This window comes from Notolabrus celidotus, chromosome 16 (genome assembly GCF_009762535.1).
Source record: "Notolabrus celidotus isolate fNotCel1 chromosome 16, fNotCel1.pri, whole genome shotgun sequence".
NCBI lineage: Eukaryota > Metazoa > Chordata > Actinopteri > Labriformes > Labridae > Notolabrus > Notolabrus celidotus.
The window spans coordinates 22,651,410-22,676,126 of record NC_048287.1 but is presented as its reverse complement, the minus strand read 5'-3'; the positions used below and the strand labels follow the sequence as shown (position 1 = coordinate 22,676,126).

Here is a 24,717-nt window from a genome sequence, read left to right as displayed (position 1 = left end):
GGTCATATACAGGTCAGGAGCACTATCTTGCTCTAACACACTCTTATCACATTTCTCCTCCCACAGGGTGAAGGCCTATTCCAGCACTACCAGCTTGGACCAGCATCACCAGTCTGCAGCCAAGGACCTGACCGGCTCCCCTGTCCGCAGCACCCCCTCCACCATCCAGGTCACCTACCTGCCCTCCACCGGACAGCGCAGCAAGAGGCCCAAACACTTCCTGGAGCTCAAAAGTTTCAAAGACAATTACAACACACTGGAGAGCACGCTGTAAGGGAACATCTGATGGAGAATGTGTGTTCATGCTGTCCAAAGGGAAACCAAACGTTGAGGATCAACCATCAAGTTCAAGAAAACATAATGTATATTGTGAGCAGCTTCATACACAGTGTTTTCATGTTACTATAAATGTGATATTGGTTTTAATTTAAGTCTTTCAGTCATAAGATCTTTTGTCTTGTGGAACAGATCTTCTGTTTTCATGTTCCAGGTCTTTTGTCTATTTTTGGACCTTTGAGAGTGTTCACAGGACAAACATGATTGTAGTAAACCTGGCTGGGTTTCCAATGTAATCTATGTAAAAAAAAATTCAAATGTAAGTCACATTTTTTAACTTCCCTATATATTAATTTTGTGAGTGTTTGTACAGAATGAAGATGTTTATATGAACAGTAATTTATTTTCTTGACAGTGTTTGCTTTTTATTAATGTGAGGTTGCACACTTTTGTGGTTAAAGGAAAAAAAAGCCCTGAAACCAAACTCTTAATTTTCAAGTGTCTTTATTATCTCCACTAGGTGGCAGTACAAGGTTAGAGAGGAAAGATGCAACAGGAGAGAAGATGAGTCAAAACTTTACAACAGAAAATAGTTTTTACATTTGTTGTATTTAAATACAATTTGACAATGACTACAATAAAAAGACTGAACTTCAATTCATCTATCTACAATGTTCACAGTACATCGTAACACGTGTTATAAAAATGTCCGTCCAGGATTGCAACAGAAAGCACGTCAGAGAAAAATATCAAGGACTTGACAAAAGATGCATTACTCCGTGGAAAAATAGAGCAGTTTATAAGAGCTGTTTCAAATATGCAACATTTCAGTGAAATGTAAGAAATATGCAGACGGAGAACTTGGCAGCAAACCAACTTCTAGCTTTACAAGTAGCCTTAAGCATAGTATGATTTTTACAGCCTAGCTAACAAGTGTTAAAAACGAATTATTAAAAAGCACAATCACTCTTAATATTTAAACTCACTGTCATGTCAGAGAGATATGTATTTAAGTTAAACATAAATCATATTTCGATGTTAACAACTGTATGCCTGCCATTGGCAATGTGGTGCAAAGCACTGAGGAATGTGACCTGAGCCCCGCCGCTCAGGAGGGAGGCTGTTCGAGGAAAAAATCCACGAAACACTCAGAACTATTTGACTATTTGTACATCACACATTTTGAATGTGTGTAACAGAATATCACGATAAAACAAACAGCCTTTTTTAAAATCTTGACCCATCATTTGACACTGATCTGTTCAAACAAGCTGATTTCAGATTCTGCAGAGGAAAGAAGTGGAGGTGGGAAACTTTAGATCACAGAACTTTACTGAAGTCAAGATGTTCAAACAAAGTGCATCAGTAGTTCAGCAAAATTCTTTGCATTGCACAGCTCCATCCTTGTTTCTTTTTTAGGTTACTCTGAATTCCTTTTTAACTTTCTACTTTTAGATTCTCTTTCAAACTGCAAAAGTCAGGAAAGGCATGCGGATCAGCCTTAAAGGGTGGCTACGAGGTACAAAGCTTTGCCACCATGAGGTCTTCAGAGCCAGCCTCTGTTATCACTGCAGACCGGTGTTTTATACGTTCCTGTGGATGATTAAATAGATATTTACAATTCTTTCCACATCCAGTCATCTGAGTGGTTGTTTTGTTCAGGACTTGATCTCAATGACTTTGATGAACGGGAGCACTTTGCTGGTTGATGATGTTGGTTTGAGTTGTTTACTGTGAAGAGGGAGAACAGAGGAATCGAGAGATCAAAGTCATGCAGTTCTCTTTAAAAATAAACTACAGCATGACTGATTGAAGGAATTCCTTCCAGTATGACATATTAGCTAACTGAGAAAAGACAATAACCAGGAATGTTAATTGGAAACCAATGGCTTACCTGTAAACAACCTCTGGTCTGTTATCTGAGGATGTCAGGGTTGGAGGGTCCTGACCTGACAGGAAGTAGTCCATGTGGTCATGCATTTCTCTGTTCTGCAGACAGAAAGAAGGTATAACAATGTTAGAGGCAGACCGGTGTTTCATCTTCTGTTTGACTGGAAAAATGGTTTTGTCTTTTAGCTTTCGCAGAGAAAGCTCAACCAAAGTCACAAATAAGGTAATATGAAAAAGTTCACTGATAGAAATAATAATAACAAAATTTGACCAAGTCAAGCTCCTGACCTCAGCCTCTAGGAAAGCCACCTTCTCCTGCAGGTCGCTGATGACTCGATCTCTCTCTTGGATGACTGTCCGTGAATTCTGCAGCTGTTTCAGAGACAAAACAAGCAACATGAACACAAAGCTCACCTTCCTAAGAGGAGCAGATGAAGCATCACTTATTCATGACGGGTGACTCAACTCCCCTCCCTTTAATCAAGAGTGCTCTGTGTGTCTGCCTCCTCAAAATCTAATTTCCCTTTTAAAGGCTTCCTGTGTGTTTACGGGCACCTGAAGCTCATTAGTAGTGTGTGTGTGTGTGTGTGTGTGTGTGTGTGTGTGTGTGTGTGTGTGTGTGTGTGTGTGTGTGTGTGTGTGTGTGTGTGTGTGTGTGTGTGTGTGTGTGTGTGTTTGGTTGTGAGTGCTCGCCTTACGTTGCTAGTCGACGTGCTGCTTGTGTGCTTTAATACCTGTTCAATCATGTGGCGAACTTTTCTCTGCTGACTCTTCAACATGTCGTCAAGGTGATGAATCTTTTCCTTCAGGATGGCCACATCCTTCTCCAGCTCTTCACATCTACAAACATGACGATAAAGGAGAAACTCTGTCAAACTAAAACAAAGTAAGTAATACAGAACAAAGACTAACAACAAGAGAAATGCTGAAATAATGATTTCGTTATTTCATTACAGGAGTCATGTAATTAATTTTATCCATAACTCATACCTGACATCAAATAGATTTCAAATTAGATGTTGGATTGACAACACAAGCTAATACTGGATTAATGTTTAATCCAGATGTCAGGTTGACAACAAAACTTAAGGTTTGATAGATGTCAAGAGACATTGAAATAACTGCCGAAAGGTTGACATCAAAAGCTAAAATGCAATTGATATCAAAACCTAAAGGTTGGATTGAATTGAAATTTGTAAAAACAGAACCTCACAAGGGTCAAAAGGGCTGTCAAAATGTGACCTAGGACTGACTTCAGAACTAAACCTTGAATTGATGCAAACATGACATAGGGCTGACCTAAAAATCCTCCATAAAGTTAAAGTGAAAACTTTGAAAAGGTGTAAAAATGCAATGAAGGATGGAATTTAAACACGACTTGTTTTACATCAAAACCTCACCTTAGATTAACAAAATAACCTTTTTTTTGTCGGGCTGACTTTAAATGTCGAAGTGTTGACGTTGGATCAACGTCAACACTTGACATGAATTGATGTCTAAACCCAACTCCAGAACCTGATGTTTCAGTGACGCCTGACTTTAGATTGATGCAAAACCTGACATGAGATTGAAATTTAAACCTGATGCTTGACTGATGTCAAACTACACGAGAACCCAATGTGTGATTAATGCAGCAAACATTGTAGGGTTGATGACAAACCAGAAGTTGGTTTGATGTCATAACCTGACGCTGGATTCACAATAAAGCAAGAAGTTGGATGTTAAAACATAACAAGCACTTCAGGTCAAAACCTGTCACTGAAATTACACATTATGGTTGGTTGAGGTCAACCACCAACAGTGAACAAAAGCTGAGTTCAGCTTGAAACTAAATTTCTGCCGAAAGTAATTTAGTTTTAGTTGGAAGGAAAAAAAAAATGTGTTTGCATCAAAAGTGAACATCATGTTGATGTCAGCCATTCATCTTGAAATGTTAAACTTTGTTTGGATAAAATAGAGCATTGGCATGCAAATCAGAGTAAGGGTTTTGTAACTTGGACCAGGGGGGTCATGATATGTTTATTATTTATACTTCATTCTATGGGAAGCTTTTTTCTCCTATAGACAACTATACCAAACTTGTAAATGGGCATGTTGTCTTGTTTCTTGTGTAATGATGTGAAAATATGATGACTCAATCTGTAATAACTTTACACTTTCCTACATGACATTGCTTGTTTGCTCTGTGTACGTATTGTTCTCTGTCTTCTTATCCCACCTCTCCTCGCTCTCCTTTCCTTCCTCGCCATCTCCTCGAAGCTGTAGCAGCTCTGCCTCCCCGGCAGCCATCTTGTCTTTCAGGGCGCTGCATTCAGTCTCCATGCTTCCCAGCAGCCTCTGCAGCTCCTCCACCTGCTGACCCCTCTCCTCCGACAGCTCCTCCGCCTTCTGGAGCTGCTCCGACTGCTCAGCCAGATGATTGCGATACTCCTCTGACTCGGTCTGCGAGAAGAGTGAAAACATAGAGCTTAGTTAGCCATGTTTGTTATGCTAAGCTGAACTAGTTTGGCTGATATGACCTCACTTGGGTTTACAATGTTAAGGATGTTGGGGATTGTTGTCCCACTCTGATTGGTGCAACAACTCCAACAAAATGCAAAGGGAGATGAAAGATGAGCGCAAAATGAACACACTCACACCGTCCCAAGAGCAAGTTCAGTTAGACTCTATAAGGACTCTTGTGTGTGCTGGGACTTTAAAGGTGTTTGGAGAGTAGTAGTTGTTGAGACTTCAGAAGAGAGCTTTATCACCCAGAGACAATCACATTTAGCCAGATTATCAAATCCACTTTATTTGGAGAGAAAACTGAAAATGAGGGAACACTAAATGTCAGCAAAGTCTGCCAGCACAGTATTAAGAGTTATTCCAGGCAAGTTTGTTCACTGCAATGAATATTAACGACAAGTTTCTCTCTCTTTTTTTTCTTTCTGGCTGTCTTGTTGTCTGTTTAACACAGATTATAGCAACTTCATTTTCAAATCTCAGTAGATAAGATGAGTAAAATATTTTTTATGACTTTTGGTAATAATAAAAACACAAAAACATAAAAACTGAGTCAGCATAATTTGACTGTCTTTGTTGAAAGTAAATGGCAGTGACATTAGGTTGAGCTGATCTGCAGCACGAGTTTCAGTGTTTCTCTGCAGTTGGAGTTTAAACAGTAAAGTATTCAAGTTTTGTGAACTGGCTGCAAAAAGACAACACTATAAAGCTTAATAGATGGTATATATCTTTTAACAGTTATCTACGAAGGAATTGGGACACATATTTTCATTGTTTTCATTGTTTTGTGTTCAGAAAATGGAAGTGTTTCCTTTTGTTTCCTCCATGACCTGGGAAACGACATCCTCTAAAAGCTCATGGTTGAGTTGTGTAAGTTTTATTTATTTTAGGGAGGATGGGGAAGTTTAGTTTCAATGGAAGGCTAAGAAAGGGTAATGTCAATTCTATCATGTAGGTTTTTTAATGTAATTTTACACGTTGAAGAAAATTATTTGATCTCAACTCCTCCTATTTAGAAGAATTTGGATTTGCTGAATTATGCGAACTTATAGATAATACCAGTAGATAAACTAGTAGATAATATACAAGCCTTTCGTTCAATATACAGTTTGTGTTAGCAGCTGAAATGTTTTTATTGTGTAATATTTGTTTTTCTTGTTCTTCCAATGACTCAATCTTGTCAGAAAAATGCCCCTCCTCTATTTTTGCTGCTTTCTTAGAATTAAGTTGATTGATTGGAAATGGGTAAAAGTGTAAACTGTTGGAATGGTTTTAATCTAATTTGTTTTTGTGCCACTAACCTTGTTAACAGAGTACAAGGTGACTTGCACAGTACAAACAGATCAGCTGATGATACAAAGTAACTCTGTGTGCGGCTTCCCTACGTGGCCTGAAGCTGAATGTGCCGAACACAAGAGAATCACAGGACGAGGGATGAAACCCGCAGATACGATTGATGCATAATGAGGATCATTAAAGGAACGATCGAGCAGCAGAGGAGTGAGTCATAGCAGCAGCCAGGAAAGCGTGTCATGTTACTCTCATCTCGTGAGACAGACCTGCAGTGCCTCCCTCTCCTCCTGGTGCCTCGTCTCCATCTCCTTCAGCTGGGCGTACAGACGTCTGGTCGCCTCTCTGAGCCTCACACTCTCCTCCAGATTATCCTCGACCTGAAAGTGCCGGCAGACAGAAGGTGACACGCTCAATTAGGCTTAACCTGGCAAAGCACTTCAACCCGAGAGTGAGGTGGGGAGCTAACAAACAGATAAAGAGAGGCTGCTGAAAGGCCGTTTTGCTACGTGTTTTAAAGGCTGTGTGGTGCAGCCTGAGGTAACACAGGCATTAGAAAAAAAGCCGGATGTTTGTTCTACTGTGCAGAGATAATCTTTTTATCTCTGGAGCTGTCTTTCAGGCGGGCTAAATACTTCTCACAGATTCACAATCCAAGTATGAAGGGCAGTGAAATGAACCATAGCTCACCAGGTCAGTGTGTATGGAGAGCCACAAAACACACACATTCCCTCTCTTGCTCTCACACTACTTCCTTGGGTGTTGTGTTACATGAGATGTGCTGTTGTTGTTGCTGAGTCTAGTATAATACATGTGAAATAGGATATTGCTGTGTGTGCGAGTGTGTGTGTGTGTGTGTGTGTGTGTCATTAGTCAGAATGTAAGTGAGCTCCTGCGCGCTCTGTATATGCTAAGCTTTGTCATCAGGCAGTTTGCTGGTGTAAGTGAAACACAGAGGGAGGTCCGGGTGTTTTTTTTCCCCTTTTAGATCAAATTTAAAATACAAGCTGTAACATTAGTTGCATTTGAAATTTGTGTTCGGCCACTTCCCATGGTTCTTTTTGTAGCAGCTGAAACTCTACTGGAGACATTAAGAAGGCTGAATTGTGATAAACGTACCTCAGGGTCTGAGTCACTGAGGATTGTGTTTCCATTGGTGAGGACTGGTTGGTTTCTGGGCACGGTGACTCTGAAGCCATTGGCGGGATACTGAAGAAAAGACAAGAGGCTCGTTAGTGGATGTATTGTATCTTTTTTTTCCCATTAAGTGTACAAATATTCGAGTGACACTACAGCCTCAAAAAACACAAAAAAATTCCAAACAAAAGCAGCTTAGCTTCTCTTATCATCGGCTGTATCGTCTGCAAGCTTAAGCACTTCTTGAGTAACCTGAGACTCCATAGCATCCCTGATTTTGCTTTTTAGTAGCATTGTTTTTGAGGCTACATCCCAATACAAGCAGAGGTGGGACTTAAAGTATCTCAAAATATTTCCAGGCTGAGAAACTATGTGGAATGAAGTTGCTGGTGGTAGAAAAACAGGAGAAACTGCAGCCATTCAATGTTCCCCCCAGAAACAAGGAACATCTGCTGGAACTGCACACATTTTTCGATCTATACTCCTAACTTGGAAATATGACAATATTGTTGAGAGTTCTAAATCTCATCTCTGGGAAAGTATGATGCTTTCTCAACCTACTCTGTTATCATTTACATGTTTGACTTGTCTTTGATTTTAATCTACTTTGATTTAAATTAGCAGCTAACTTACAAAAATGCCACTGAGGTACACTTAAACAAAAATGAAATGACAAGCTAATTATTAATTAAATATTACAGCTAGGCCTAAATTCACAGTCTGTAAAGCTCTTGTAAGGATTCTTTTGGTTTGTGGAGATTTTGGCGCCACCTGTGGACGAATAATACTTAATTATTTGTATCGCACTTTTCAATACAAGTAAAAAAAGTGCTTCACAAAAACAGTAAAAACAGACAATAAAAGTAGAGAGGTAAAACGTTAAAAATTAGAATACATTTGCAAAATAAAGGTAGTGAATAAAATTAGGGACTAATTTTGCAGGTCTGATCTGACGAAGGGACCTTTTGCTGATTTTGCCCTGTACACATGTAATCCCATGTGTCACTCTTCTGTTTTTTAACAGCCAAAAGTAGAAACACTTCTCAAGAATTTGTGCCGTGGAACATTTGAAAAAGGCTGTAACAGGAGCATGCATTTACATCACTTTTGTCTGACACCAACCCCCAGCTCCCACCAGTGGTTTTAGAGTAACTATTCTAACCATAGTAACTTAGCTATTACTAAAGTAGCTATTGAAAAAAAAGTCATTCTTCTTGTTGGTGATTTTGTTTGACCTCTTAAGGTCATAAAGAGACATTAATATTGATGTCAGTCTGTTTCACCCCCAGCTAAAAACTCCTCACAGGAGCTTCAATGGTAAAAACAAACACACGCAATTAACACAACTAAAAGACCTCAGGCGCAGTCAAGAAATGTTGTGTTAAATGACCAAACAATTACTTGTCTTCATATATCAGCACTATATTCAGAAAAAGTCTTGATCCTGGTAAAAGGGAGTGTACCTTGTTGTTGTTAGTGTTCTGCCTTGCTGCCATCTGCTCCCTCAGAGTCTTCAGACAGTACCTCACCTAGGAACAAAAGCACACCCCATATTAAAAGACGAGTCTATCATATAGAAACACAGCTATACCCTTCACCTTACTTAACCCACATATTATCCTTAAACAAACACACACTCCAATGTTTTCCACTGAGCAATTCAGTGTTGACTCATTGTCAGCTCACACACTGACCTCCTGAATCTGTGACACCTCGTCTGTCAGCATCCTGACACTCTCTGCTGTCTCTGGACGAGCTTCGAGGTAAACCTGGAAGACAAAGACAGTTAATGAGAAACAATACAGGAGGAAAAGAACACTTCTGATGAGCATTAAGTGTGGACTGGCTCCTTAAAACAACAATGTAAACGAACACTTAACATCAAAACAAGCTGACGTACCTTTATGACTTCTACTTTGTCTTCAGTGGGGGTGATGAGTTCAGGTGTTTTGTCCTCCTCTTGTTTATGTGGCAGCACTACTGCTATGCTGCTCTCCTGCATCAAGAAGAAAACAAGCTGAGTAAAAGTCCATCCTGTAAATTACAGAACAAAACTTTCCCATTCTTTTGTTTCTTACTTTGCTGCTGTGTTGCTCCGAGGTGCAGCCTGACTGGTCCTGATCTTGCAGAGTGAGTCTAAGCCGCCTGCATCGGTTCTAAAATGAAAGATGAGAGGATAAGAGAAACTGGGTGAGTAAATGGAGCAGTGGGGATTGTGAGAAAAACAGCCAATGGAGAGAAAGGAGAGGCTCAATATGAAAGTCATCAGTGAGAAAGAGGGCGGGGCCAGACAAGGACGGGGTACTTTTAGACCGTAAAACTTCCCCAAACTGTAGTCCCTCTGTGGATGCCACACTGTTAGACAGGAGTGCCTAGCAACAACCAATGAGGACACATTTCCACTGAATCCTCAGGACAGAGTCTGGTGATCATGACCAAACACTCCACTACACTCAAAAGGAGAAAATGAAACCAGTTCAACCCAGAGAGAGACAAAAATGCCAACTCTAAAAACAGAAGTGACTGATGAGTCACTCTCAAGTCAACTACTGTATGTTGCCTTGGAAACAAAAACAAAGACAGTTGATTTTAATTTTATCATGTTTGCTTTGACGACTTCATTGAAATAATCCTCATCATTGAAAAAAACAGTTTGATCAACACAACGTAGTCAGAAGGGACATTCAGTACAAATACAGACAGCATTTGATGACCCACATTGAACAAAGAGGAAGTGTTTCCTGTTCATTCTACTGTTCACTTCTACTCTTTGAGAATCTCTCTAGTCTATGTGTATTTTGCAGGTACTGTATCTGTGTCCTATCCCTTCTATACAGTAGGTATATGCATTTAATCTAATCTATTGCAGAGGGAATGATCATTACCTTTTTAGTCTCACTTTTACCCTATTCTTATACCATCTTACTTTATTCACTTATATATCTAGTTCAAATTTTAGTACAAGTAAAATGATTCATTGACTTTATTTTTATTTTGTATTTATCTATTAATTTATTGTGGGCTATTCAATAATTTATTTCGGTATTAATTTAATCTTATAATCTTATTCCAGGGATTTCTATGGATTACCCCCTTACAGTCACATGGATCATCTTTGAGGATTTTACTGTGAAAACATAAAAAAAAATCTGTTTCTGACATCTACCCATGCAGTAGCAGTTACAGGAATTAATAACATTAGAGTAGAAATAATCAATCTTGTTGCTGACGGTCTTGTTTGATTTCGTGAGTCTCAACAAGGAATCAGTATCAATGACAGACTGTTTCATAAACAGATAAAACTCCCCACCAGCTTTCAATTTCTTTTGTGAGTGATTCCGTGTTCTGTTTCTTCCTCTGGTAAGTTCATTATGATGCATTAAGCTCATATAATCTCATGCACCCTTCTCTTCTAAGTTCTTCTTCTCCCCTTTATATTTTTATCATGAGTTGTGTTTGATGAGCTGCCAAGCTCCCCCAAATCACGTTTTTCTGCATAATTACAGACACTTTGGTTTTACCTGATAACATGGAAACAGTCCTGATGGCTACAGCAGACTTCACTGGAGGTGCATGGTGTTTATTGTAATAGTTTAAGTTCACATCATAATGCAGCACCTTTGATCTGCCTCATGTTGTAGACCTTCATCCATGGACAGCTTATAAGATCATCCATGTGTTTAAAGAGTATAGCTTAAAATTACAAAACAAGCTTCTCTAACTTTCAGACGAAGAGTTTCCAAACTGTCAAAAATGTATTCCATCTTGAAAAATGTGATGACAGAAAATAAAGTCCTGTCCTCAAACTGAGCTGACCTTTTGACCATACAAAGACAGCACAACCTTTCCCAAAAGCAAAAACATACTTGCGTTGACACAGCACATAATCCTCCTTTGACAACACCCCTTTAAGTACGTCGAGGGACGACTCTAAACAAACCGTTTTGCTTTATCTCTGAATGAGCAAAGAAAACAAACCATTGACAAAGAAATCTATTTCAGGTGAGTTATGTAACACACAGATTTTTATCTCATCAACTTTAGTCACACTTAATCCTGGCTTCTTTGTTGAGTTTTGCACGAGTGCACGTATGTCTTATTATACATAGTATGTACAGTAGCTGTAGCCTGCACAGTGTCTCCACCCTGAAGAGAATGAGGTTAAGACTTAATTGGTGCATCAGTCATTATTACAGGGCGGATGCTCACAACCTCACAAAACCTATACTTCTGAAACTGAAGAGCCGCTGTGGGTGCTATTAACAGTTGGCTTATTTAAACAATGTGGGTGTCGGGAACAGATCTAATTAGATAGAGATCTGGACAAAATTAGAGTGGCTTGTATGGCAAACACAATGATAGTTTAATACCCAGAGCATCACACACAAACAAAGTCCTGTAGACAAAGGTCATTGTATTTTTTTTAATATTGGTCTATAAAGCAGAGCAGAAGAGGATCCTTGTTGAAGGACCTTAGAGAGAGAGGCAAACAGGCTAAATAAAACCCCTCTTGATGGTTTTTCCTCCAGTACAGGTGCAGACCAGGTGTTAACTGTCACACAGGTGGCAGCTGAAACTTGGCTCATAAAAAGTGTTTTCCAGAACCAACTTTTTTTGCAGTAAAACCGGTATTTTTACAAGCAGATGAAACAGAATATGCAAAACACAGAGATGTCGCTCCCCTGTCTTAAATCATGCTAAAGAATGTCCCTCCTTGTCTTTTTCCTATAATGGATGTTGATTTATGTCGTACATTTGAGTTGATCAGATGTGACTTGTGCAGCCATGTTTTTATCATCTTAGAAATATTTAAAAGATACAATCTTTTTTAACTTTTAAAGAGACAGAGATGATTTTACATGCTTCAACATCAATGCTGCAAAATCCCCGGGCAGCCTTCAGACGGTGCAGCTAACAGGCTTTTATCATGTGATCATATTATTACGCCTGTTTTTGCATCTGTACACTGGCTGCAAGTAAGAATTGATTTTAAGATTCTATGGATTACTTTTAAGGCACTAAATGGTTTCTGCCACAGTTATATCTCAGACTTACACTCCATTATGCACCTTGCGATCCTCGGGCAGAGATCTTTATCTGTTTCGAGGGGACGAAGCGTTTTCAGTTCGGCTCCCCGAGGAACTTAGATCGGCTGTCGTTTAAGCTTGTTTGTTTACATTAAATATGTCAGTTCTTCGTTGTGTTTTCTGTCTTGTTTGGCTCTGCCGTTAGGATCTTATGACTCTATTGTGTTTAAGAACATACAGTATATATTTAAACTTGTAAAGAAAAAAAAAATCATCTTCTATGTCTCAGTATTTTACTCTGCATATTTCACACTCACACCCTTCGAGTGCATTGAACTCTTAAATGTCATCTGTTAGCGGCTGTCACTCATAAAAGGTGCAGAAACATTTTCTCATGAAGCACAGTCAGGTATGAACTGTAAAGATACTGAAGCCACCTCTTTAAACACCTTTAATCGCTCCTTGTCAAAAGGACACCTGTGATTACAGAGCAGGAATGATAAAGGCGCCGACACGTTCTCTGAATACCACAAAGTGGTGTTAGCTCCAAGTATGACGACAATGTGGGAAATAACAACTGTAGCAGCAGAATACGCATGAATTATGACACAACATGTCAACAAAGAGGTGTACATATGAAGAACTTAAGTTTTGAAGACAAAGGCAAACATTTAGACTTTTGGTTTAACGCTTATTGTTATGAAAGCTTATTAATTTAAGCCCTCCTTCTTTCCTGGGAACACTCATTCACTGTAACCAACTTCTGAGTAACACCATGAATGGCGATGGCGTCATCAAGATGCACATTAGATACCAGTCATCAGGAACCCTACAAGAGTGTGGCTCAAAATCTCAGCTCTGTGTGATAACTCATAGCACTTCACCAGACACAGCAGCCCAAAGTTTACACCTGCACTCTGCTGTGCGTCTGATGACATCAGGCATGGGTGATCATGTGACGCCTGTTACCTGCTATCTGTGAGAAATCATAACACTTGTGCAGAAGGGTGACACAATTGTTTATATCATCTCTGTTGAAATTTAAAAATGGATTATGTTCTGTGAAGCCAGCTTCAAAATGCTTGGTAACATACTTTTGAAATAATCTATTAATGGGTTAAAATCTAAATGTTGCTGTCAGGGTGAGGTCAAAATTTGCCCGTTTGTCAATACGATTGCAAAACAGTAAATATCCCCAGAAACTCCCAAAAACAGTTACATGCTGCAGTAAAAATATACTCAGTTATGTAAGAGAGAGTGTGTGTGTGTGTGTGTGTGTGTGTGTGTGTGTGTGTGTGTGTGTGTGTGTGTGTGTGTGTGTGTGTGTGTGTGTGTGTGTGTGTGTGTGTGTGTGTGTGTGTCTAGCCACTGTGACACAGAACAGGCGTGCATGCGTGCGTGTGATTGGGTGGAAACAGTTTATAGATTCAGAGTGTGTATGAACATGCCTGCAGTGATTCATGTTGACACACATTCAGTCCAGTAATGTAAAGCTTAAAAACAAAGAAAGGCAGTCCAGCACTTTACATGTGGAAAATACATTTGGTTACAGTCGTAAGCAACCACTGTGCTCGCTTTGCAAGTCAAACAAAGACTCAGTGGTTTCGCCTGAGTGGCAGCTCTTTGTGTATAATTGCAATGTCTGAAAACCATCAAATCTGCGGCAGTGACAGGCGGGCTGGCAGTTCCCTCTGTGATCTGAGAGAGGATCAGCTCGAGGGCTTTTCTCTAGTAGAGGATCGTGGGACGGACACACCCTGGGAGGTGTTGTCTGTTCACAGAAACATAATGTTCTGCAGCTCGCCACACGCTATTCTGTGGAAGACGCGGACACACTTACATTTCAAGCTTTCTAAACAAACAAAACTGTAGTGTATGTCCCAGATTTTATCTGTTTTCACCAAAGTAAATAACTACAAGCTCCGTTCTCAGAATCAGCTAATTCTCAACAGTGAATTGTGCTATGTGCAAACTTTATATGCCTCTGAGAAGATCCTCTGTCCTGAGGAGGTCCTCTGGTGAACTTTATGCCCAGGAAAATAGGAACTGAGTGTGGGATAAACAAAAAGGGAAAACAGCCTGTCTACGATAAAATGAGGTGGTTCAGAAGTTCAAGCACTGAATATCCAACCTTAAAGGAAACAGAGTCGTGAAGTTTATTCCTTTGAATCAACAAAACTGCTGAGCTCTTGGAAACAGTGTCAAAGAGAAATTATATGAAAGAGAGGCTGATTATGAACCACTCCTGCAGAAGGTGTTTAAAAGTGTTATTATAGTCAAATCCACTTCATCTTGTTCCAGGGTGAAATTAAACATTAAATTACTGCATACTTTAGCTGTGCTGGCCTGTCCGGTTAAGATATGACAAACTGCTAACACTACAATGAATGTACTCACTAAGAGAACAGCACAGATCTGGGTCAGAACATGTGTACAATTATGAAAATGATGCTGTTTTTCTCAGTAATGGAGCTCTAATGGCGTCTTCATTATCTACTTCTTCTGCTTTGTTCTGATAAACATTTCTTTTTGCTGCGTAGGCAAGTGCAAACTGGAACTCCTGACATACATAATGTGATTAGCCCTTTTATCTTCTCTGTGCATTTACAGTGCAGTAACTATCTGCCTCCAGTGTTGAGGCGAAGCGGGGGAAAACTTCATAGTGCCGCTCCAGCAGGCTTGTCTGTGCAGCTCAGGGGACGCTACATATCTGTGTCTCTTTAATTTCCGGGAGTTACCTCAGATTTTCTTAGAGGTGAAGAGACACATTTCTATCTGTCAAATGATTCACATATAAAATCATTTAAGGATGCCTTTCATCTCTGAGGGTTGAGATTATATTAACTGCAGTATGCTGTTGTTTACCACTGAGGGATACATAAATCATATCCCATGACCTTGATAACATCAAAGATAAACATAGCACAGTTAAATACTCTGCATTTTTGGGACAACACAGAGCATACTAACGCTAACCTGTCTACTGGGAAAGTAATTTACAGCTGTCCACCTGCTCAGTGCACCTTTTTGTATGTCGACTTTAAGTTTCTAGCATTTTGCTTTTGTCATATCAGGTAATGGAAGAGGAAAAAAAGCTTCCTCACGCTGCTTCTGTATAACTCTGATTCAGTGTTTCAGAGAACTGCACATTTTTAAAACATCGTTGAGTCACTGTGAGCTTTAATCTGATTGGTCAAATGGTGTAAATGCATGGCACATGTCTGGCGCTATCTCAGGGATCACATTTGAATGATGAGTGTACATTTAAGCCAAGTAAACATCAATTATTTTTCTTGATGATTGTATACTAAACCCTTTTTTATGAAGTATCATCTTTTTTTTTTGGTTAAATAAGCTTAACTGTGCAACCAAAGTTCTGAAATGGGAGCACCGTGGATGTGTTTGTCGTAAAATACAGTACACTACAATTCAACATCATCCAGTAACGCACAATTTTACTTTTATAATCATTACTAATTGATTTGATTACTGTGATAAAAGCTTATTCTCTGAAATGGTGAAAACAATCTTGATTATTCCCTGAAACAACCTAGAATTAAGTCACCAAATGTCTTGTTTTCAACTAAATATCAGAAAAGGTTTCCTACCATGTGAGAAAAAAAAAGGGGAAAGCTTCATAGTTGATAGGCAAGTTAGATAATGTCTATCACGTCTGCTCAAAAGAGATGACTAACGCTTATTTCCTGTTCCTAAATGTAACTTTTGAGTTCCCTATAACGACTGTGTTCCGTAAATTAAAAGGGATTGCTGAGTATGTGTGTCATGAAAAGCCCCTTTATGAAGCATGTTCAAGGCCCCACAGTTTCAAGTGTGTTATGTCACCTTATGCAAGTCATGGAGGCGTAATGGTGGGGCCGAGGTTGTTCTGCCATTGAATGTGCGTCGGTGATATTAACAAAAGGGAGCGACTGCAGAGCTTCGTTACAGCACTGCAGAGTCATACAATTATAAAAAGGGCGAAAGAAAGAACAATGCAGTTTAAAGTGGAGCAGAGCAGAAGACTTGGATGATGTACTGAGGTAGAGGATGGTGAAGGACAAGACATACTGTAGTATCTAATTATGTTTGGCTGTCAGGTATCCAGAAAACGAAAAAAACAACACAGCATATTAGATTACATACACTAACCAGTGGTAACAAATCAGTCCAATGTGTCTCAGACTTCGGGATGACATCACTGCTTTACCTCTGTATTATCAAGAACAAGAGCATCCTCATACAGTAAGTGATATCACACAATCAATATAAGACCATTCAATCCCACTTATTGAGCTACAAACTCCTCCATCAGTAATGATGGGAAATCGGAGGGTAACTCATGATGTGATACCACTACTTATGGTCATGATAACATTTCTGCCTAATGATTTTGTCTAGAGATAGACCGATATGTTTTTTTCAGGGCCGATACCGATACAGATTATTAGTAGTCAAGGCGGCCGATAACCGATATTTTGAGCCGATATTCATTTGCAGTAATGTATTGAATAATACAAACTCCAACACTTAACTTTGTTTAAATGCCTTTAAGCATATTGTTTATTAAACATAAACACACAACATGTGTTTTTATCTTAGACAATAGACATCTTTGTTTTAATATTCTAACACAGAGTTCAGGGAGCTCCCAGGCTCAGCAGCATTTCTTATAAAGTTCAATGAAAACTTAAACAAATAAATATCTCCCTAAAGTTTTCTACGGTAACTAAAGTTTCAATATAACTGAGATGTTAATCTTTCACTTATCTTTGTTTTATGGGGATATTTCAGTTTTTTTGAGTGGGGTTGTATGAGTTTTTAATCACTAATAGTTCTAGGGGCCACAACAGATGCTGCTCAGCTCGTCCCCAGTGATGAGAAACTGCAGGGAGAAATGAGCCAAAATAACCCAGTTTTAAATTGATCTCTTATTGGCCATCAGTTCAAATTTAAAAAAAAGAGGCCGATGCCAATATGCGTCAAAATGCCGAATACTGGCGCCGATAATCGGCCCGGTCAATAATCGGTCTATCCCTTATTTTGTCCCACCTCTATCTATGACTGTTGTTTGCTGATTTGCAGATGACATCACGGTTGTGCAGGCTGTCTGAGACTGATAAAGAACGATGAATCACGTCTGTTTGTTAAATTCCTCAGACAGCCAAGAATAAAAAATGGTGCACATCCAGAGATAGTTCATCACCTTTTGCACCAGCATGAGTATCGAAATTCCAACCCGAGCGCCAACAGAGATCACAGCAAGGTGTGAAATCCATCCATCAACAACCAAGAGCCGTGAAAACAATGTATTACCCTGAACACCACTACAAACTTCACAAATGATAAGATACGGTTGAAACAGTGCTGATATCAGCACATCTGACAACAATTATTATCACACGTCAGACATGGTAATTATGTGCGCCTCTATGATTAATGCCAACAGTATTTGTTACCACAACATTGTGTGTAACCAAATATGTCTTACAGAGTATGAAGAGTAACTGACTTTCAGGTGTTACTCTGAAGTGTTTTTAAGTCATTTTATATGGAAAAACGTGATGGCAGTTTATCATTTAGGTTATCTTTGTCAAATAAAACACAATAAAGATAAACTCACACACACACACATTAAACAAAAAGTGTTTGGCGTGATGTCCACTGTGAGAAAATGTAAATAAATGTCTGTTTTCGCATCTAAAAATCAGAGGAGTCTCTTTTTGGAGTGGTTTGATCTCTGTGAAAGATTTTATCCCTCTGTTTTTAAGTATGACAAGTTCACTATGAGGACATGACCAACTGAATCACAACACCCAACACCCTCAGAAACCAGACAAAACTACAAACCACAAGTGCCATCACCCAACATAACCCAAACACAGACCCTTATCTCTCTCTGACGGCGCTCTGAGATATCTACCTGGACGGATGAAGCTGTGAGGGACCCTTCCCGGTGATGTTCATGCAGCTGTGATCTAGACTGACTCTGTGCGTGTGACTAAGTGCGTGGGAAGCCTCGGCTGTCTTGCCTTACATGGCTGGGTGAGGCTCCACCGGCTGCCCAGCCCTTTTCTCCTCCAGTCACAGAGCTGCAGTGCCAACGCTGGGAGGCACATAGCTGTTAGCCTCCCCTGCAGGACTGCAACGCCAAGTACACAATGGAAAGAACTGGAGGGAACATTTCTCTGATTATACCATACACTGTCCTGCACAAAGACGTTAGTGTATGGTGAATCTAAGCTGGATAACATTTTCATGGATGTAAAAGAAGAGTGAGCTGTAATTTTGTCCTCTATTTTTATTCAAATTGCTGCAAAAGTAAAAATATGTGCCGCAATATGGAGTAGCAAATGTGTGACAAGGTTAAACTCACCACTAATGTGCAGCTTGAATGTTTGCTGTACAAACTAACTGAGGATAATAAGTGACCGAGAGATCAAACTGTGGAATGAAGAGGGCAGCATTAATCTGGCTCTTGGCGACAGTGGTAGGTAGCAGCACTCTGAGGAATGTGTGGTGTGAGTTATATAACAAAGATTAATGAAGCGTCTTTATGTAAGAGTCTCTGGCACAGGAGTGTGTACAGTGTAAACAAAACTGTACAAACACAAGTCAAATGGCACACTCCAAACATGATCAAGCTTGTGTTTGTTAGAGAGTCCCAGACGATCTGGAACTTCACAGCTTTGACTTTACTTTACACTCAGCACTGATGATCTCAGTGCTGAGTGAATAACTCAATGTTGTTTTTTGCTGTTGAAAGTCTATTGTGTATTATTTTGTGATTATTTTAGTTGAAAACAGTTGACAGAAAACCATTGAGCAACTATTTTGAGAAGGATTTAGTGACTTAATTCATTCTTCACACACATTTTAGAAAGTTTTCCCCTCTTGTGTGTGTATTTCAAGGTTTTCTTAGTCCCGTTTCAAGTTTATTTTGTGCTTTATGCCTTTACTCAGATGATAGGACAATGAATAGAGAAAGAAAGTGGGTAGAGAGAGAAGGGAATAACATGGCGCACAGGCATGGAGGGCAGACTTGAAGGAGGATATTCCAGACAATAGCTTGAACTTAGTTTGTTAGGAGGCTCAGACCCAAGCCCAAACATTTCTAACTAGAAATTACTTCAATATAAGTGGTTAATGCAGACTTAAGTAGCCCTTGTCAAATTGAATAAATATAACAGCAATGTACCAGACAGTTGTTTTGAATGTAATGATGCTCAAAGAACTTTTATACATTGGATTTAGGAATGCGACCAAGCAGCAACCTCCGGTCTCAAACTATGAAGCCCATGAGGAAGTGTTATAAACTGCAATTCATCGAGAATCCGCTTGAGGCTGGCTGCAGAAACACCAGAAACCACATAGACACGAATTCAAAAAAGACGATCTTTGCAGCATTAATAAACATGTTTACAGCCTGGTTCAAAAAACGGCTTGGCTCTACTTAGCTAATTTCTCTATCGGCACACACTGTAAGGGGGGTGAATTTTTTCTAACGCAACGGTTCAGAAGATATTAAGATTATGAAGTTTTGCCCAAATAAGGACATGTCTGACTTGACTGACAAACAAGAACACATAGCTGTTGGCTAGGAGGCTCAAACTCCGCCTCTTTACGTCACACTTTGACTGGTTAAGTTTCGCATTACCAATATGGCTGCCGCCGCCAATTGGCTTCAAAACAGCGTTCAGGAACAGATGGAAGACGTCACGGATACTATGTCCATTATCTATACAGTCTTTGAGTGCGACAGAGTTTGGAACTTCTGGAGGGAGGTGATCAATAAAGTCAGGACTATTTTGACAGTGAATATTCCAGTAGACTCCAAGATGATATTGTTACACCTGTATCCAACTGGTCTTAATTTGAGAACCAAACAATGCATGTTTATTGATTTCACTATACTGCAAGCAAAATGAACATTGGCCTTTAAATGGAGGAAAACTGGTGCACCTACAATAGATACTTGGATTAAAAATATGGCACAGTCTATGTCAATGGAGAGAATAACGTATACCTTGAAAAACAAATGAACAGTTCATGAGGGAATCTGGAAACCATTTAATGATTATATTACAAGTGGAGATATAGGAGGGCTTTTACAGGCTGAAAACCCAGAATGGGATACTTAAATGGACTGGTGGTAGATCTCAGAAAAAGGATGAAGTCACTGAAAACTGATGTAATTTATCTTTTTGTATATGTGAATGTATATGATACTTTCGTCAAAGGACCTTTGGATGTAATAGAGATTCAGTCTTGTGTCCTTTATGGATTTTGAGAGAGAGGTAGGTTTGTGTGTATGTGGGTAGGAGGGGGTGCTATGTTTGTTTGTTTGTTTGTTTGTTTGTTTGTTATTGAAAAAAAAGGGACTTTCGTATTGTACCATATGACAACATTATATCAATGTCTGTATAATGCACAATGTACAATGAAATGTCAATAAAGACATTGTTTAAAAATAAAAATAAAAAATGGTGCAAAGGGCTGATGGTCAGAATCAAACCCGGTTGACCTGCTCTGAGGATCCTCAACTCTGCACATGGGGCACACAATGTAACTGATGAGCTGAACTAGCACCACGGTTTCCTTAATCTTAATCCAATGTAAACTTACATTCTCCTGGAATGACTGAGACAAAACAAGACATCTGCAAACATCACTTTTTGCTTTGAATGATGTAATAGGTTTTATTTCTCAATCTACTAAAATGCTATGGACTGAAAAACGTATCTACTACTTTAGAATTCAGTTGACCGATACACTGATAATGAAAAAATATTTCTGTTTGAAAAATTCTGTTATTATGTCATACACTTAAAGAGGCACCTGCATGAGAAAGTACTGAACACCTTGTTATTTATCAAGCTATCTGGACAGAGTGTTTATATATAAACAATCCTGTGTTGATATGTCAGTGGTACAAACATGCCATTTGACAGTCAGTGACACACAAAGGGCTTTATATGGAGCTCTCTTTTTAACCATATAAGTACACTGTGGATCTACCAAACAGCCATAACAATCCAGCCAAGCTATCTTAATTATATACCTGTCTTGACAACTTCTGCCCTTGCTCTTCTTGCTCTCACGCTATGAGTATGAACACAAACTGACCTACATCATTCATCAGGATCAGTCAAAAACTATTAAACTGCTAAATGCGCTTAAAGTGGATAAAGTTGGTCACAAAAGAAGAGAGAAAGCTCATATTTATAGTGAGACCAACAGCTAGCTAGGTTCAAAATGTGACCTACAAACTTCTAGGTAAGGTAAAGTCCTGAAATGACTCATCTAATCATTTTCATTTGTTTAATCATCATTTGGTCAGATCAAAGTTGGCAGCTGGCAAAAAGTTCATCTGCAGCACGTTTTAGTTGAGGCACGACTTTATTTCTCCACTTCCTGCCAGATATCTGAATAAATAGAAGATCTGTTCATTCATGCCGGCTTCTTGACGCATGAGCTGTTACGACAGGCATTCACTTATCGTCTCATTGTTTTAGGCAGATGACTTCCTTTGACCATGATCAAATGTTATGCAATGTTTGACCTTTCATTTGCTAAACCCTTATCAATATCACTTTGGTTAACAGCTGATACGCTGGTGTTGGAGTTTGCGATGACGTCATTGCAACAAACTGTAAAAAGTAAAGGGCAGGCATTAGACAAATTGGATCACATGTTCCAGAGTAAGATAGATAGTTAGATAACAGATAATAACTGATAAATCTGTCAGTGAGAATGGGACACTTCTGTTTAACTTACCAACCTAACAAGTCCTGGCACTTTCCTATTAATTCTTTGGAACACCTGAACTGGAATATTACAATTAGAGGCTCCACACAAACCCTATAATCAGGTTACAGTGTTGTGTACACAGTGACACATGTTGGGCAAAAGTGAATGTTACACAAAAAGCAAGGGACGTTCAACTTATGCAACATGAGGCAGTGTGATCCAACAGTCACACCTGCCACTTGATTGGTTTGTTTTTATCCATACCAGAAATGATGAACAAATTCTGTGTTTTTACTTCAAATTACAAACATTGGATTCAATGTCAGCCAAAACTTTGAAATAATCCAAGACTAAATTCTGTCCCGGATTGCCCTACATTTCATACTGACTCACTGTAGCCCAAGGTCTCAATCCGGTTTATAAGAGGTAATGAAATATATAATAGCTTATGGCACGTTGCCCTCATCATCATGCCATTAAATCCAAAAATTGGCACAACACTTCATTGAGTTCATGCTTTTCACCAAAGCTCATGCAAGTGTGTGTTATGGTATATCTGTTATCACACGGGTCAAGTTTAAAACAACACAAAGGTTTTATTGGCCAATGTAGAAACAAAGGTGTGGAGAAAATTACTCATCAATGAAATATGCATAAAGAACCAATAGCTACAAAACATGGCAAATACCTGCATTCTCTACCACCAAGATAGGCTGGTTGTCCACAGTGATGAATTGAACCATCTTTTCTGTAACTTTTATTTAGTATGTTGCTCTCTCAAGGATGTTTATCCTTCCTTTTAAAGTCCAGAAGCCTTTTCCTCTGTTGCTTTAATAAACACATCATATTCCGTTGCATGTTTTTAGATGTTGTATCAAATTGGTTGTATTGAACGCAGCTCTACCTCTACCACCTCATAAAACGATTGTATTGCATACTTCTTGAAGATGGACTGTTTCATGCTTTCCAGTTTAAAATATCTGACATTTTAGCCACAGGGTCAATTTTAAGTTACTTGATTGTTTATAAATCCCTCCATGGTCTTGCCCCATCATACATCTCAGAACTTCTCAACCCCTACAGCACCAGCAGACCCCTCAGATCCTCTCAGCAGGGCTTATTGGCTGTGCCTCGATCAAACAAGAAAAAAGACCGGGATAGGGCTTTCTCGATAGCAGCTCCTCGGCTCTGGAATAACCTGCTGGAGGTCATTAGGGAGGCAAACTCTGTTGAGGCTTTTAAGAAACACCTAAAAGCCTACCTTTATACCATTGCTTTTATTAATGTTTTACCAATTTAAATTATTCTATTTTTACTCTAAACTGTATACTGTCTGTTTTTATGCTGGCTGTGTATAGCCTGACTGTTCCTTTGAAGCTACTCGGTGCAGAACATGTTTTACTTTTAAGGCGCTGTATAAATGAAATAGACTTAAACTTAAACTTACTTGTGTGTTTGCTTGTTGCAAATTGCGCTCAGTTTACAACATCTAATGTCAATGATCTGGGTGAGAATATAGAATCAAATTGCCAATCCCCAATCAGTCAAAAGTAATGCAAAGGCTCTGATCCGTCAATTGAGATGAATATCCTCCATTGGCAAATCATTTGGCAATCATCAATTTATATAACCAATACATACTGCATCAATTTAATGATGACAAACAGGGCAGTGTTGGCCTCACATATCCTCGTTGCAGGGGTTGCCGGTTTGACACCCGGCCGCAACCATTTGCTGCATGTCTTCCCCCACTCTCTACTCCCCACATTTCCTGTCTCTCTACAGCTGTCCTGTCAATAAAGGCTAAAAAGCCCAAAATTATAAATGGGTCTTATTCATTTCTTGCTGTTTGAAGCAAAAAAAATGTAATCTGTATATAAAAAAGAGCTTATTGTAACCCTATTTATGCTTAAAGTGCTAGGCTACACTTGATACACTACATTTAAAAGTATTTATGTTCTCAAAAAGAGGGCTTTATGTTGGGCTGTGTAAGTCTTTAAGATTGCTTCTTCTGGAGTATATGATTATAAAGTAAAGAGAAGAAGCTTTTGGAGCAGTTGTTTTTTTTCCCAAAAGGATCCTTTCAATGAAATAAAGTTCAAAGTTGTTTTTAATTTGGCCAAAGCGTTCCAGTTTTGTCTTATCTTTTTTATATAAAGCAAGGCTTTTTACTTTTTCTAATGATTTTTATATAACTATTCCTTGAAAAGTCTGTATACAGAGATTAAAACCAGAACTCTGTGATTGTAGTTAACATTCACTCAACTAAGTTTGGTCCTGGTCCTCCAGTAGACTTGCCATGGCTCACTGAGAACTTCACGAGCCCAGGAAATCTTTAGAATCCCCTTTACCAAGTGATAGACTAATGTCAGACTACTAACAAACATTTTCAATCATAGCTGTGAAAAACATTGCCTTGTTGAGCTTTTCATTGGTACCACAAAAACTACTAAGTGCGGTTATTCCCCCAGAGACTTGCTGAAAACTTGTTTTTCGAAAGCCTCACCCTTGTCGATTTCTGGGTCGAATTTTACATGAAAACATTGAAGTTTTAATTCTCACTCACGTTAGCCTGATTGCTCTCTCCACTCTCCCCAGTCCGCGTCACGTCACCGTTCATCTTTGCAACGTGGAAAGTGAAGCCAACGCATGTAAACGTGCAAGACTTAAACAGTGGAAAGTGTCACTGTCAGAGCGAAATGTACATCCCTTCTCCTCGGAAGTGAGTTGAACACTTCAACAAACCCACACAGAGTGAGGAGACACCTGAGCCGCCCTCCCTTTCGCTCCCTCCGTCTGCTCAGTCTGCAAGTCTGCCCAGGTGGTAAAAGTGAACCCTGCAGGTCTG

At 39.2% G+C, this 24,717-nt stretch overlaps 2 protein-coding genes across 2 annotated transcripts in view; one reads left to right on the top strand and one right to left on the bottom strand.

Moving 5' to 3' along the window:
- Positions 1 to 933, top strand: part of LOC117828484 (protein C1orf43 homolog) — an 8,770-nt gene extending 7,837 nt beyond the window's left edge. Inside the window, exon 7 of the mRNA XM_034705654.1 lies at positions 67 to 933. Coding sequence (XP_034561545.1) covers positions 67 to 274 — 208 coding nt within the window. The 3' untranslated portion in view covers positions 275 to 933. The remainder of the gene's footprint in view (positions 1 to 66) is intronic.
- On the bottom strand, positions 764 to 24,717 carry tuft1b (tuftelin 1b). Its single transcript, XM_034705651.1, has 12 exons — positions 24,436 to 24,717; positions 9,174 to 9,251; positions 8,996 to 9,091; positions 8,790 to 8,864; positions 8,559 to 8,624; positions 7,078 to 7,167; positions 6,228 to 6,338; positions 4,385 to 4,608; positions 2,901 to 3,006; positions 2,455 to 2,538; positions 2,171 to 2,265; positions 764 to 2,007 (listed from the first exon to the last, which is right to left on the bottom strand). The coding sequence occupies exons 1-12, from the start codon at positions 24,487 to 24,489 to the stop codon at positions 1,935 to 1,937; spliced, it is 1,152 nt and encodes a 383-aa protein (XP_034561542.1). The 5' UTR covers positions 24,490 to 24,717; the 3' UTR covers positions 764 to 1,934.